The 14128-nt window shown below is 51.2% G+C and overlaps 1 protein-coding gene across 1 annotated transcript in view; it reads left to right on the top strand.

Moving 5' to 3' along the window:
* Positions 1–14128, top strand: part of LOC140420921 (sodium- and chloride-dependent neutral and basic amino acid transporter B(0+)-like) — a 142972-nt gene that overhangs the window by 72323 nt on the left and 56521 nt on the right. The window contains exon 6 of the mRNA XM_072505069.1: positions 10510–10642. Within this exon, the coding sequence (XP_072361170.1) occupies positions 10510–10642 (133 nt within the window). The remainder of the gene's footprint in view (positions 1–10509; positions 10643–14128) is intronic.

Raw genomic sequence — 14128 nt, 5'->3', positions numbered from 1 at the left:
AATTTTGTCACCGTTTAGAAAATAGTCCATGCCTCTATTCTTTTTTCCAAAGTGCAAGACCTCGCACTTGCCCACGTTGAATTTCATCAGCCATTTCTTGGACCACTCTCCTAAACTGTCTAAATCTTTCTGCAGCCTCCCCACCTCCTCCATACTACCTGCCCCTCCACCTATCTTTGTATCATCGGCAAACTTAGCCAGAATGCCCCCAGTCCCGTCATCTAGATCGTTAATATATAAAGAGAACAGCTGTGGCCCCAACACTGAACCCTGCGGGACACCACTCGTCACCGGTTGCCATTCCGAAAAAGAACCTTTTATCCCAAATCTCTGCCTTCTGCCTGACAGCCAATCATCAATCCATGTTAGTACCTTGCCTCGAATACCATGGGCCCTTATTTTACTCAGCAGTCTCCCGTGAGGCACCTTATCAAAGGCCTTTTGGAAGTCAAGATAGATAACATCCATTGGCTCACCTTGGTCTAACCTATTTGTTATCTCTTCAAAGAACTCTAACAGGTTTGCCAGGCACGACCTCCCCTTACTAAATCCATTCTGACTTGTCCTAATCTGACCCTGCACTTCCAAGAATTTAGAAATCTCATCCTTAACAATGGATTCTAGAATCTTGCCAACAACCGAGGTTAGGCTAATTGGCCTATAATTTTCCATCTTTTTCCTTGTTCCCTTCTTGAACAGGGGGGTTACAACAGCGATTTTCCAATCCTCTGGGACTTTCCCGGACTCCAGTGACTTTTGAAAGATCATAACTAACGCCTCCACTATTTCTTCAGCTATCTCCTTTAGAACTCTAGGATGTAGTCCATCTGGGCCCGGAGATTTATCAATTTTTAGACCTCTTAGTTTCTCTAGCACTTTCTCCTTTGTGATGGCTACCATATTCAACTCTACCCCCTGACTCTCCAGAATTGGTGGGATATTACTCATGTCTTCTACTGTGAAGACTGACGCAAAGTACTTATTTAGTTCCTCAGCTATTTCCTTGTCTCCCATCACAAAATTACCAGCATCATTTTGGAGCGGCCCAATGTCAACTTTTGCCTCCCGTTTGTTTTTAATGTATTTAAAGAAACTTTTACTATCATTCCTAATGTTACTGGCTAGCCTACCTTCATATTTGATCCTCTCTTTCCTTATTTCTCTCTTTGTTATCCTCTGTTTGTTTTTGTAGCCTTCCTAATCTTCTGACTTCCCACTACTCTTTGCCACATTATAGGCTTTCTCTTTTGCTTTGATGCATTCCCTAACTTCCTTTGTCAGCCATGGCTGCCTAATCCCCCCTCTGATAACCTTTCTTTTCTTTGGGATGAACCTCTGCACTGTGTCCTCAATTACTCCCAGAAACTCCTGCCATTGCTGTTCTACTGTCTTTCCCACTAGGCTCTGCTCCCAGTCGATTTCCGTCAGTTCCTCCCTCATGCCCCTGTAGTTACCTTTATTTAACTGTAACACCTTTACATCTGATTCTACCTTCTTTCTTTCAAATTGGAGATTGAATTCTACCATATTATGATCACTGCCTCCTAAGTGCTCCCTTACTTTAAGATCTTTAATCAAGTCTGGCTCATTACATAACACTAAGTCCAGAATGGCCTGTTCCCTCGTGGGCTCCATCACAAGCTGTTCCAAAAAGCCCTCCTGTAAACATTCAATGAATTCCCTTTCCTTGGGTCCACTGGCAGCATTATTTACCCAGTCCACCTGCATATTGAAGTCCCCCATGATCACTGTGACCTTGCCTTTCTGACATGCACTTTCTATTTCGTGGTGCATTTTGTGCCCCCGGTGCTGACCACTGTTAGGAGGCCTGTACATAACTCCCATTATGGTTTTTTTGCCTTTGTGGTTCCTCAACTCTACCCACACAGACTCCACATCATCTGACCCTATGTCATTTAGTGCTATTGATTTAATTTCATTCCTAATTAACAAGGCAACCCCGCCCCCTCTGCCCACCTCCCTGTCTTTTCGATAGGTTGTGAATCCCTGGATGTTTAAATGCCAGTCCTGAACCCCCTGCAACCATGTCTCTGTGATGCCTACCACATCATACCTGCCAGTCACAATCTGGGCCAAAGCTCATCTACCTTGTTCCGTACACTGCGCGCATTTAAATATAGCACCTTTAATTCTCTATTGACCGTCCCTTTTTGTTTTCTTAGTGTGGTGGACCTTGGTTTACTGAGCCTTTCCATACACTGTGTCATATTTTGTGGGATGGGGACTATCGTAACCTCTCCTGAGTTTTTTCTTTTCGTGCTTTTTTGTATTCCTAAGCAGCTACGCTTCCCACTGATTACTTCACCTCTTGGTTCCCTGACTTTCCCTTCCCCCCCAATCTTTAGTTTAAAGTTCCATTGACCACCCTATTTATTCTTTTCGCCAGAACACTGGTCCCAGCTCGGTTCAGGTGGAGACCATCCCAACGGTATAGGTCCCCCCTGTCCCAAAACTGATGCCAGTGTCCCATGAAAAGGAACCCCTCTTTCCCACACCACTCTTTCAGCCACGTGTTAACTTCCCTTATTCTTGCCTCCCTATGCCAATTTGAACGTGGCTCGGGCAGTAATCCGGAGATTATGACCCTTGAGGACCTGTTTCTTTAATTTGAATCCTAGCTCTTTATAATCTCTAAACAGGTCCTCTTTCCTAGACTTGCCTATGTTGTTGGTACCGACATGGACCACATCAACTGGATCCTCCCCCTCCCTCTCCAGTATCCTTTCAAGCCGGTCAGAGATGTCTCGCACCCTAGCACCGGGCAGGCAACATACCATGCGGGACTCATTATCCTGCTCACAAAGGATACTATCTATCCCCCTGATAATAGAATCCCCTACAATTACAACTTGCCTATTTACTCCCTCCCCTTGAATGGCCTGCTGAACCATGGTGCCTTGGTCAGCTGACTCATCCTTCCTGCAGCCCTGTTCGCCATCCACACAGGGAGCAAGTGCCTCATACCTGTTGGGCAGAGTCAAGGGCTGAGGCTCCCGAGTTCCTGACTGCTGGTTCCCTTTACCTGCCTGACTTGCAGTCACACCCTGCTGTCCCTGGCCACTGGCAGGATTTAAACTACTTACTCTGACAGGTGTGACTGCCTCCTGAAACACAGTGTCCAGGTAAGTCTCCCCCTCCCAGATGTGCCTCAGTGTTTGAAGCTGAGACTCCAGCTCATCAACTCTGAGCCGGAGCTCTTCGAGCAGCCAACACTTACTGCAGATGTGGTCACTGCAGCTCGCAATGGGATCTGCCAGCTCCCAAATCAAGCAGCTCAAGCACATCACCTGACCAGCCATCACTAATTAATTAATTAGTTTAATTTAGGTTTATGAGTTTAGCTGTGTTTTTAAAAAAATTTGGGGCAGATTTGCTATCAACCACTCAGATCACAGCTTCCCTCTGACGTCACTTTTGGGGAAAAAAAACTGGAAAACTGGAAGTTTCCGTTAGGTTTTTATACTCACAGAGACTGCTCCTCCTCCTCCGAACGGCTCCCGAAATTGGTCCCGAAGAAAGAGAGAGAACAAAACAGTCGGGAAAAAGCACCTTCTCCCACCCTTCACCGCATTACCTCACTGCACCAAATTACCAAATTCTCACTCGGTCTGTATCTCTCTCACTCAGGCTGTGTCTCCTTGACCTGCACAATGCTTACTAATGTGCGCTTTCTGTCTGTCTTTTATACTGACTTTAGGATGACTCACACTAAAACTTCAAAGAGAAGAATACAATGTGTACCTTTGTGCCCCTTAACAGGCCTCAGGTGACTGCCAGATAACTGCCTCTCAGCAATTAGGGTGGGGGCAGCTTCAGCCAATCAGACACTAATCTACACTGCACTTTTAACTGAAAAACAGCAAAATTAGATTAACCACTTACCTTTCCTGGTTACCTCACTGCACCAAATTACCAAATTCTCACTTGGTCTGAATCACCTGGGGACATCAGTCATTATCAGTGACTGATGTCCCCTTCTCGGTGTATTTAATTGAATCCAGTGTTGTTTTTAACCCATAGACCTAGGAACTGAGTTGGGAAAAAGTGTCTGGGAGCAGGGACCATATTTAACAATATGAAATTCATTGGGAGACGTGACCAACCCAGATAGTTTTAACAGTGCATTGTATGACAGCCAGTGCTGCACTGTCAGCAAAATTAAAATAGCTCCCATACATCTCATTGGCACTCATTGTTTAAACACAGCTGTATGTTTAAAAACATTTAAAAGAGACTTCCGGGTGCGGCGATGACCAGCTAAGTCGCACGTTTCGGCATCTCCCTGTGAAACGGACTTTTGGGCTCTTGATAGGAGCCCCAACGGCAATTTTGACGGCTAAAAACACTGTGCGGTAAACCAGAAGGGAATCCACCCTGGATACGGATGGAAAAAGGAGGAGAGAGTGGCCAGATTGCAGTGGATCCTTTAGAACAGCGGCAAGGAAGGCAAGCAAAAACCAAGATGGCGTCGGAAGGTGGCAGTTTAACATGGGGCCCTGAACAACAAGAGTTCTTGAAATGCTGTGTGGAAGAGATCAAAAAGGAAATGAAGAAAGAGCTGTTGGCCCCGATACTACAGGCGATCGAAGGGCTAAAGGAGGAACAAAAGACCCAGGAGCGGGAGCTTCGGGTCGTGAAGGCAAAGGCAGCCGAGAATGAGGACGATATACAGGGCCTGGTGGTGAAGACGGAGACGCAGGAGGCACATCAGAAACGATGTGTGGAAAGGTTGGAGGCACTGGAAAACAACGCAAGGAGGAACAACCTGAGGATTCTTGGTCTTCCTGAAGGTGTGGAGGGAGCGGACGTCGGGGCATATGTGAGCACGATGCTGCACTCGTTAATGGGAGCGGAGGCCCCGGCGGGTCCGTTGGAGGTGGAGGGAGCATACCGAGTGATGGCGCGAGGACCGAGAGCAGGAGAAATTCCCAGAGCCATAGTGGTGAGATTCCTCCGTTTTAAGGATAGAGAAATGGTCCTTAGATGGGCGAAGAAAACTCGGAGCAGTAAATGGGAGAACGCGGTGATCCGCGTTTATCAAGACTGGAGTGCGGAGGTGGCGAGAAGGAGGGCGAGCTTTAATCGGGCCAAGGCGGTGCTTCATAAAAAGAAGATAAAATTTGGAATGCTGCAACCGGCAAGACTGTGGGTCACATATCGAGGGAGGCACCACTACTTTGAGACGGCGGATGAAGCGTGGACTTTTATTGTGGAAGAAAAACTGGAATGAGCGGGTTATTAAAAAGAACGTTCGAACAAAGTGGTGGGGCGAATGTGGGGGGCAAAGAGGGGTTTTATGTACTAATCCTGCGATGTGATAACTTTTCTCTCTCCCACAGGTGGTGATGGGGGAGGAGGGGAGGTGGAGGAGATGGGGCGTTGGCCATTGGGGGCGGGGCCAAGGGAGAAGCGCGGGCTTGGTTCCCGCGCTATGATAATCATGGCGGGAATAGAGAAGCAGGAAGGAGGGGGCGTCGCACGGTGCGAGCCGAGGTCATGGGGGGAAGCCGAGGTCAGCCAGTGTTTGCTGACTTCTGGGAGCAACATGGGGGAGTAATTACGCTAGCGGGGGATCTAGCGGGGGGGGGTGGGAGGGGGGAATTACTGGGTTGCTGCTGCTGGGGAGAGGGGGGAGCTGGTATGGGAGAGGATGGGCGGGGGGGCACCGCCTGGGGGAGATACAGCTGCGTGGGAACCGGGTGAGGAGCTGGAAAAAGGTGATGGCTAATCGACAAGGGGGGGGGGTAGGAAGCCCCCCAACTCGGCTGATCACGTGGAACGTGAGAGGGCTGAACGGGCCGATAAAGAGGGCACGGGTACTCGCACACCTTAAGAAACTTAAGGCAGATGTGGTTATGTTACAGGAAACGCACCTGAAACTGATAGACCAGGTTAGGCTACGCAAAGGATGGGTGGGGCAGGTGTTCCATTCGGGGCTAGATGCGAAAAGCAGGGGGGTGGCTATATTAGTGGGGAACCGGTTAATGTTCGAGGCAAAGACTATAGTGGCGGATAACGGGGGCAGATACGTGATGGTGAGTGGCAAACTACAGGGGGAGACGGTGGTTTTGGTAAACGTATATGCCCCGAACTGGGATGATGCCAATTTTATGAGGCGGATGCTAGGACGCATTCCGGACCTAGAGATGGGAAAGCTGATAATGGGGGGAGATTTTAATACGGTGTTGGAACCAGGGCTGGATAGGTCGAAGTCCAGGACTGGAAGGAGGCCGGCAGCAGCCAAGGTACTTAAAGATTTTATGGAGTAGATGGGAGGTGTAGACCCGTGGAGATTTAGCAGACCTAGGAGTAAGGAGTTCTCGTTTTTCTCCTATGTCCATAAAGTCTACTCGCGAATAGACTTTTTTGTGCTGGGTAGGGCATTGATCCCGAAGGTGAGGGGAACGGAGTATACGGCTATAGCCATTTCGGATCACGCTCCACACTGGGTGGACTTGGAGATAGGGGAGGAAACAGGAGGGCGCCCACCCTGGAGAATGGACATGGGACTAATGGCAGATGAGGGGGTGTGTCTAAGGGTGAGGGGGTGCATTGAAAAGTACTTGGAACTCAATGATAATGGGGAGGTCCAGGTGGGAGTGGTCTGGGAGGCGTTGAAGGCGGTGGTTAGAGGGGAGCTGATATCAATAAGGGCACATAAAGGGAAGCAGGAGAGTAAGGAACGGGAGCGGTTGCTGCAAGAACTTTTGAGGGTGGACAGACAATATGCGGAAGCACCGGAGGAGGGACTGTACAGGGAAAGGCAAAGGCTACATGTAGAATTTGACTTGCTGACTACAGGCACTGCAGAGGCACAATGGAGGAAGGCACAGGGTGTACAGTACGAATATGGGGAGAAGGCGAGCAGGTTGCTGGCACACCAATTGAGGAAAAGGGGAGCAGCGAGGGAAATAGGGGGAGTGAGGGATGAGGAAGGAGAGATGGAGCGGGGAGCGGAGAGAGTGAATGGAGTGTTCAAGGCATTTTATAAAAAATTATATGAAGCTCAACCCCCGGATGGGAGGGAGAGAATGATGGGCTTCTTGGATCGGCTGGAATTTCCCAAGGTGGAAGAGCAGGAAAGAGTGGGACTGGGAGCACAGATCGAGGTAGAAGAAGTGGTGAAAGGAATTAGGAGCATGCAGGCGGGAAAGGCCCCGGGACCGGATGGATTCCCAGTCGAATTCTATAGAAAATATGTGGACTTGCTCGCCCCGGTACTGACGAGGACCTTTAATGAGGCAAAGGAAAGGGGACAACTGCCCCCGACTATGTCTGAAGCAACGATATCGCTTCTCTTAAAGAAGGAAAAGGACCCGCTACAATGCGGGTCCTATAGACCTATTTCCCTCCTAAATGTAGATGCCAAGGTCCTGGCCAAGGTAATGGCAATGAGAATAGAGGAATGTGTCCCGGGGGTGGTCCACGAGGACCAAACTGGGTTTGTGAAGGGGAGACAGCTGAATACGAATATACGGAGGTTGTTAGGGGTAATGATGATGGCCCCACCAGAGGGAGAAACGGAGATAGTAGTGGCGATGGATGCCGAGAAAGCATTTGATAGAGTGGAGTGGGATTATTTGTGGGAGGTGTTGAGGAGATTTGGCTTTGGAGAGGGGTATGTTAGATGGGTGCAGCTGTTGTATAGGGCCCCAGTGGCGAGCGTGGTCACGAATGGACGGGGATCTGCATATTTTCGGCTCCATAGAGGGACAAGGCAGGGATGCCCTCTGTCCCCATTATTGTTTGCACTGGCGATTGAGCCCCTGGCGATAGCGTTGAGGGGTTCCAAGAAGTGGAGGGGAGTACTTAGGGGAGGAGAAGAGCACCGGGTATCTTTGTATGCGGACGATTTGCTACTATACGTGGCGGACCCGGCGGAGGGGATGCCAGAAATAATGCGGATACTTGGGGAGTTTGGGGATTTTTCAGGGTATAAATTGAACATGGGGAAAAGTGAGTTGTTTGTGGTGCATCCAGGGGAGCAGAGTAGAGAAATAGAGGACCTACCGTTGAGGAAGGTAACAAGGGACTTTCGTTACCTGGGGATCCAGATAGCTAAGAATTGGGGCACATTGCATAGGTTAAATTTAACGCGGTTGGTGGAACAGATGGAGGAGGATTTCAAGAGATGGGATATGGTATCCCTGTCAATGGCAGGGAGGGTGCAGGCGGTTAAGATGGTGGTCCTCCCGAGATTCCTCTTTGTGTTTCAGTGCCTCCCGGTGGTGATCATGAAGACTTTTTTTAAAAGGATTGAAAAGAGCATCATGGGTTTTGTGTGGGCCGGGAAGACCCCGAGAGTGAGGAAGGGATTCTTACAGCGTAGCAGGGATAGGGGGGGCTGGCACTACCGAGCCTAAGTGAGTATTATTGGGCCGCTAATATTTCAATGGTGAGTAAGTGGATGGGAGAGGAGGAGGGAGCGGCGTGGAAGAGATTAGAGAGGGCGTCCTGTAGGGGGACTAGCCTACAGGCTATGGTGACAGCCCCATTGCCGTTCTCACCGAGGAACTACACCACAAGCCCGGTGGTGGTGGCTACACTGAAGATTTGGGGACAGTGGAGACGGCATAGGGGAAAGACTGGAGCCTTGGGGGGGTCCCCGATAAGAAACAACCATAGGTTTGCCCCGGGGGGAATGGATGGGGGATATGGAATGTGGCAAAGAGCAGGAATAACGCAACTGAAAGATCTGTTTGTGGATGGGAAGTTCGCGAGTCTGGGAGCGCTGACCGAGAAATATGGGTTGCCCCAAGGGAATGCATTCAGGTATATGCAACTGAGGGCTTTTGCGAGGCAACAGATGAGGGAATTCCCGCAGCTCCCGACACAAGAGGTGCAGGACAGAGTGATCTCAAAGACATGGGTGGGGGATGGTAAGGTGTCAGATATATATAGGGAAATGAGGGACGAAGGGGAGACTATGGTAGATGAACTGAAAGGGAAATGGGAAGAAGAGCTGGGGGAGGAGATCGAGGAGGGGCTGTGGGCAGATGCCCTAAGCAGGGTAAACTCGTCGTCCTCGTGTGCCAGGCTAAGCCTGATTCAGTTTAAGGTATTACACAGGGCACATACGACTGGAGCACGGCTCAGTAAATTTTTTGGGGTGGAGGATAGGTGTGCGAGGTGCTCGAGAAGCCAGCGAATCATACCCATATGTTTTGGTCATGCCCGGCACTACAGAGGTTTTGGATGGGGGTGACAAAGGTGCTTTCAAAAGTTGTAGGAGTCCGGGTCGAACCAAGCTGGGGGTTGGCTATATTTGGGGTTGCACAAGAGCCGGGAGTGCAGGAGGCGAGAGAGGCCGATGTTTTGGCCTTTGCGTCCCTAGTAGCCCGGCGCAGGATATTGCTAATGTGGAAAGAAGCCAAGCCCCCGGGGGTGGAGACCTGGATAAATGACATGGCGGGGTTTATAAAGCTAGAGCGGATTAAGTTTGTCCTAAGGGGGTCGGCTCAAGGGTTCACCAGGCGGTGGCAACCGTTCGTCGAATACCTTGCAGAAAGATAGACGGAATGGGAAAAAGAAGGCAGCAGCAGCAGCCCAGGATCGGGGGTGGGGGGGGGGGGTGGGGGGGGGTGGGGGTGGGGGGGGGGTGGGGGGGGGGGGGGAGGAGGAACCAGAAGGACTCTCAGGTTTGTTAATATATACTGTATAGTATGTATAGGTCGTTGCTACAGATAATTATATATTGGACTGTTAAATTATATTTTTGGAGAGTGTTACTTGTGACAAGGCAGTTGCCAATTAGGGCAAGTTTTCATTTTTGTTATTTATTATTTATTCATTTTTTTTTTTGTTTATAAAATAGGTCATTGTTATTTGTGTTGTTATAATATTGTGTAAAGAAAGCACAATGTACTGTGTTGGTTGACCAAAAATTTTCAATAAAATATTTAATAAAAAAAATAAATAAAACATTTAAAAAATAGAGATCATAAAACGTATCGGGATTCACAGGTCCGCCAGCACGGTGCTCTGGCTGCCGGCCAATGGGATTTCCCATTGTGGCCACCTTATGCAGTCAGAATTCCGCCGATGGTTTGCTCCCAATTCTTGACAAGATTAGTTGACTAAATAACGGGCAGCACGGTAGCACAGTGGATAGCATTGTGGCTTCACAGCGCCAGGGTCCCAGGTTCAATTCCTCGCTGGGTCACTGTCTGTGTGGAGTCTGCACGTTCTCCCCGTGTCTGCGTGGGTTTCCTCCGGGTGCTCCGGTTTCCTCCCACAGTCCAAAGACGTGCAGGTTAGGTGGATTGGCCATGCTAAATTGCCCTTAATGTCCAAAAAGGTTAGGAGGGATTATTGGGTTATGGGGATAGGGTGGAAGTGAGGGCTTAAGTGGGTCGGTGCAGACTCGATGGGCCGAATGGCCTCCTTCTGCACTGTATGTTCTATGTTCTAAATATTTTGATGTATTTTATCGAATAGCGTCCGTGTGTAACAGTATCCTTAGTTGCTCTCTGTTATTGTTTTATTCAGTAAAGTGGTTTTACGCCGTAGCAGTTCAATCGATGAGACTGGGGAGATAGTCTGGTATTTAGCCCTCTGTCTGCTTCTGGCCTGGCTGATTGTTGGGGCAGCGTTATCGAAAGGAATCAAATCTTCAGGGAAGGTAAAATGATTGTGATGAATTGAGTTAAAACGAGTTATAAAGTACAGATTTCAGCAACAATAAAATGAGAATTTATGAATCATTTGCAAAGTGGGCTGGTTTACCTCACAGGTGATGCTAACAGTGACTCTTTGGGGGTGGGAGATCCATAATTCATCAACACTTCAGGCCCGAAGGAGACTTGGGGGCGTGATCGAACAAATTTCTTTCTGAGTATGCTGGCGAGTGGGAATCGCCGGGTATTTCCCGACGGCCGACCTGGCGAGTCCGTCACCGGTGTCTACACTAATTACAGCACTTAATGATGCCCGCAGGCTTCACGCTGCAAATGACTTTTCCTCTGGCTGAATCACCTGGGCCGCGCCTGGCAGCTCCCCGCTAACGAGGCGGAGCAGCCCTTAAGCCGATCCCACAGAGCAAATCCCAGGCAGCACGCAGCTATGCCACCGCGCAGACCAGCTCCGCGATTCAGAGATGACAGCCTGGCCAGACTGATGGATACGATCGTGTCCAGATGGGAACCTTCTTCCCCCGAGGTGTTTGGATGGTCAGCCACAGGTCAGCCAGTGCTGCCTGGGAAGCAGTGGCAGCAGCCGGCAGCGTGGGGAGTGTCACCAGAAGGACCGCCACCCAGTGCCGCAAGAAGGTCAATGACTTACGCTGGGCCGCGCAGGTAAGTTGGCATCGGTCTCCTGGCACTAGTCCCACCAGCTGAAACACCAACAACCCTGTGCCTGGCACCGTCCCCCACCCCCAATACCGCGACGTGCCCCAGAACAGCCTGGCAGCCACCAGCATACCCCACCCATGCCCAGCAGTGGTACACCCACCTATCCCCTGCCACGCCCCCCCATACACCCACCTGTCCCCTGTCACGCCCCCCATGCCCACCGATGCTTGAAGCTTGTGGTTCACGATGACCCCTCTATGCTCCTGCAGGAGAAGCTGGCTGACAACACATGGGAAAGGACCATGATGGGCAGCGACGTGACAGACCTCAGGGTCCTCACCCACTGTGAGGAACGGGCCCTGGAGGTCACGGCAATGGCCCAGGTGAAACGGTCACTGACGCGGGATTGGCCTGCGTTGCGGAGGTGATTAACCACTGGCCCCCACCCAGATGACCTGTCACATGCGAATTGTTCATGCCAGCACGGTTATCCTTCCATCTTGCTGACCACAAGCCCATTCTCCCGCAGAATTGGCATCTAATGGCATCGGCCAATCCAGGGTGGCTCCCACCCTGCCGTCCAAGAGAACACCTTGGAGGAGAGCTCCGAGGATGCCACCATCAGTACATCATGACTGTCATTCCCACCCTCCACCAGCACAGAAACACACACCTCGATGGGCGTGTTAAACATGGTCCCTGCTCCCAAACACTTTTCGCCAACCCAGTTCCCAGGTCTATGGGTTAAAAACAACACTGGATTCACCTCAATGGGTGTAAATATAATGGACAGGCTTCTGGGGCACATTCTGGTGGGAACCATAAAGTCGCAGATGAACATCAGGTGGAGGCACGGATATCCAGGGGAGACAGCAGTCAGAGGTCTGGTGGCTCCCAGAACCCAGCTGAGTCCCAGTCAGATGCTAAGTCCAGGCTATCCTGGAGCTGATGCAGTCAATAGGGCACGGCTGTGAGATTCAGAGGGAGATGTCAGTGACACTCCAACATGTGCACAGCTGATTGGAGGAGTCCCAAAGGCTATGGGTGCAGGAGATTGCGCTGTCAATACGTGGCACTGAGGCCACACCGCGAGGGAGGCGACCACAGTGGAGAGCAACGTCGGCACCATGAGTTGTGGCAACCAAGGCATGGCTCAGTCAGTGCTAGCCATGGCTGAGTAGCTGGAGGATGTGTCCCTGATGCAGGTGGACCTTTCTGTGCAGCTGCTGAGCTTGTCCCAGTCTCAGGTGGTCCTTGCTCGGGCGCTGCAGAGCATGTCCCTGTCTCAGGTGGGTATTCGCTGAGGTGCTCCAGTGCATATCTCAGTCACTGAGGATCATGTCCTAGACACAGGTAGACATTGGCGAGGCATTGCAGAGCCTGGCCCATTCACAGTGGGGCATCTCTGAGGGTAACAACACCATGGTGCAGCGCAGACATTGGGGATAGCCAGATAAGACAGGGCAATCTAGAGCTCAATCCAGCTGCCCCTCTGACCTGAGGTGACCCCCAGGGCCCTATGGGCATCGATTGGTCAGAGGGTGTGCTGGAGGCTGAACCAGAGCCCCCTATGGTGTGACGATGGGTGAATCCACGTCCTACATGAAGCGGGCGAGGATGATGCCCTCCCTGGTCCTCTGGGCATGCCGGACACTCGGTGCCACCATCTGTCCTCCTCCCTCCGGCTGGTCCACCAGGTTCTGAGTCCATTCTCCAGTTCTTCCTGGCCCGGCTCTTCCTTGTCCTCCTCCTCCGAGGTGGCCACATGTTCCTCCTCCTCCACCTCCAGTAGGTCATCCTGTTGCGATGCCAGGTTGTGGAGGGCACAGCAGACCACCACAAAGCGGGCGACCCTCCGGGGTGTGTATTGCAGTGCACCACCAGAACGGTCGGGGCATCGGGATCGCACCTTGAGGAGTGAAAGCCCCGGGAGCCAAATGGGCCTCGTTATATTGGGTCTCCGCATCGGTACTGGCGCCATTAGCCAGGTCCTAAGCCAGGTTCCCTTATCCCCCAAGATGCAGCTAGTCACCCTGGAGTGTCCCTTGAAGATGCAAAGGATCTCCGACTGCCCTGAGATGTAGCTAGTGTGCATACTGTGGGGAAGCGTGCACACATGTGCATGATATTCATATGGTGGGTGCATACAAGTTGAAAGTTCAGGGAGTGGAAAGCCTTCCTGTTAATGAAAGGCGTACTCAGACCATCTCGTGCATGCAAGGCGACAGGCATGCCAGCTATTACACCTTGGTCTTGGGGCATCCCGGCAATGGTGGAGAATCCTGCTGCCTGGGCATCTTGTTGGGCCTAGTCCATGTCAAACTTTATATCGTTTTCTGCCCGTGACTTCACGGATGTACATGTGGGCTGTAGCTTGTGAGATGCCACACAAGTCCACGTTCGAGCACTGGATGATCCTGAGGCATGGAAGTTCAGGGCTGCAGTGACCTTGACGGCCATCGGGAGCGGGTGTCCACCTCCTCCACGTGGTGCCAACGTGGCACAGTGCTGCATTTTCTCCATGTTGATGCGAAACCTGCTGCAGCACAGGCTGCCTATCATTTGTCCGATGCCTGCATACCTTGGTCTGTCATGGACCTCCCCCTCTGGGACCTTCCCTGGCCTGATGGGTGACCGGGTCCTCAGGCTGTGAGGAGCGGCACTGCACATGGGGCTTGGGGGCTTGGGGAGATGGGAGGGATGGGGAGGGATGGGGAGGGATGGGGCGTATGAGGGGATGGGGAGTATGGGAGGGGAGAGTGTGTGTGGAGGGGGTTCCAGGGTCCGGTGCCAACTCACCTAAGCGGCCTGGTGGA

The sequence above is a fragment of the Scyliorhinus torazame genome, chromosome 5 (genome assembly GCF_047496885.1).
Source record: "Scyliorhinus torazame isolate Kashiwa2021f chromosome 5, sScyTor2.1, whole genome shotgun sequence".
NCBI lineage: Eukaryota > Metazoa > Chordata > Chondrichthyes > Carcharhiniformes > Scyliorhinidae > Scyliorhinus > Scyliorhinus torazame.
The sequence above is the reverse complement of the archived record's forward strand: the minus strand, read 5'-3'. Positions and strand labels throughout refer to the sequence as shown.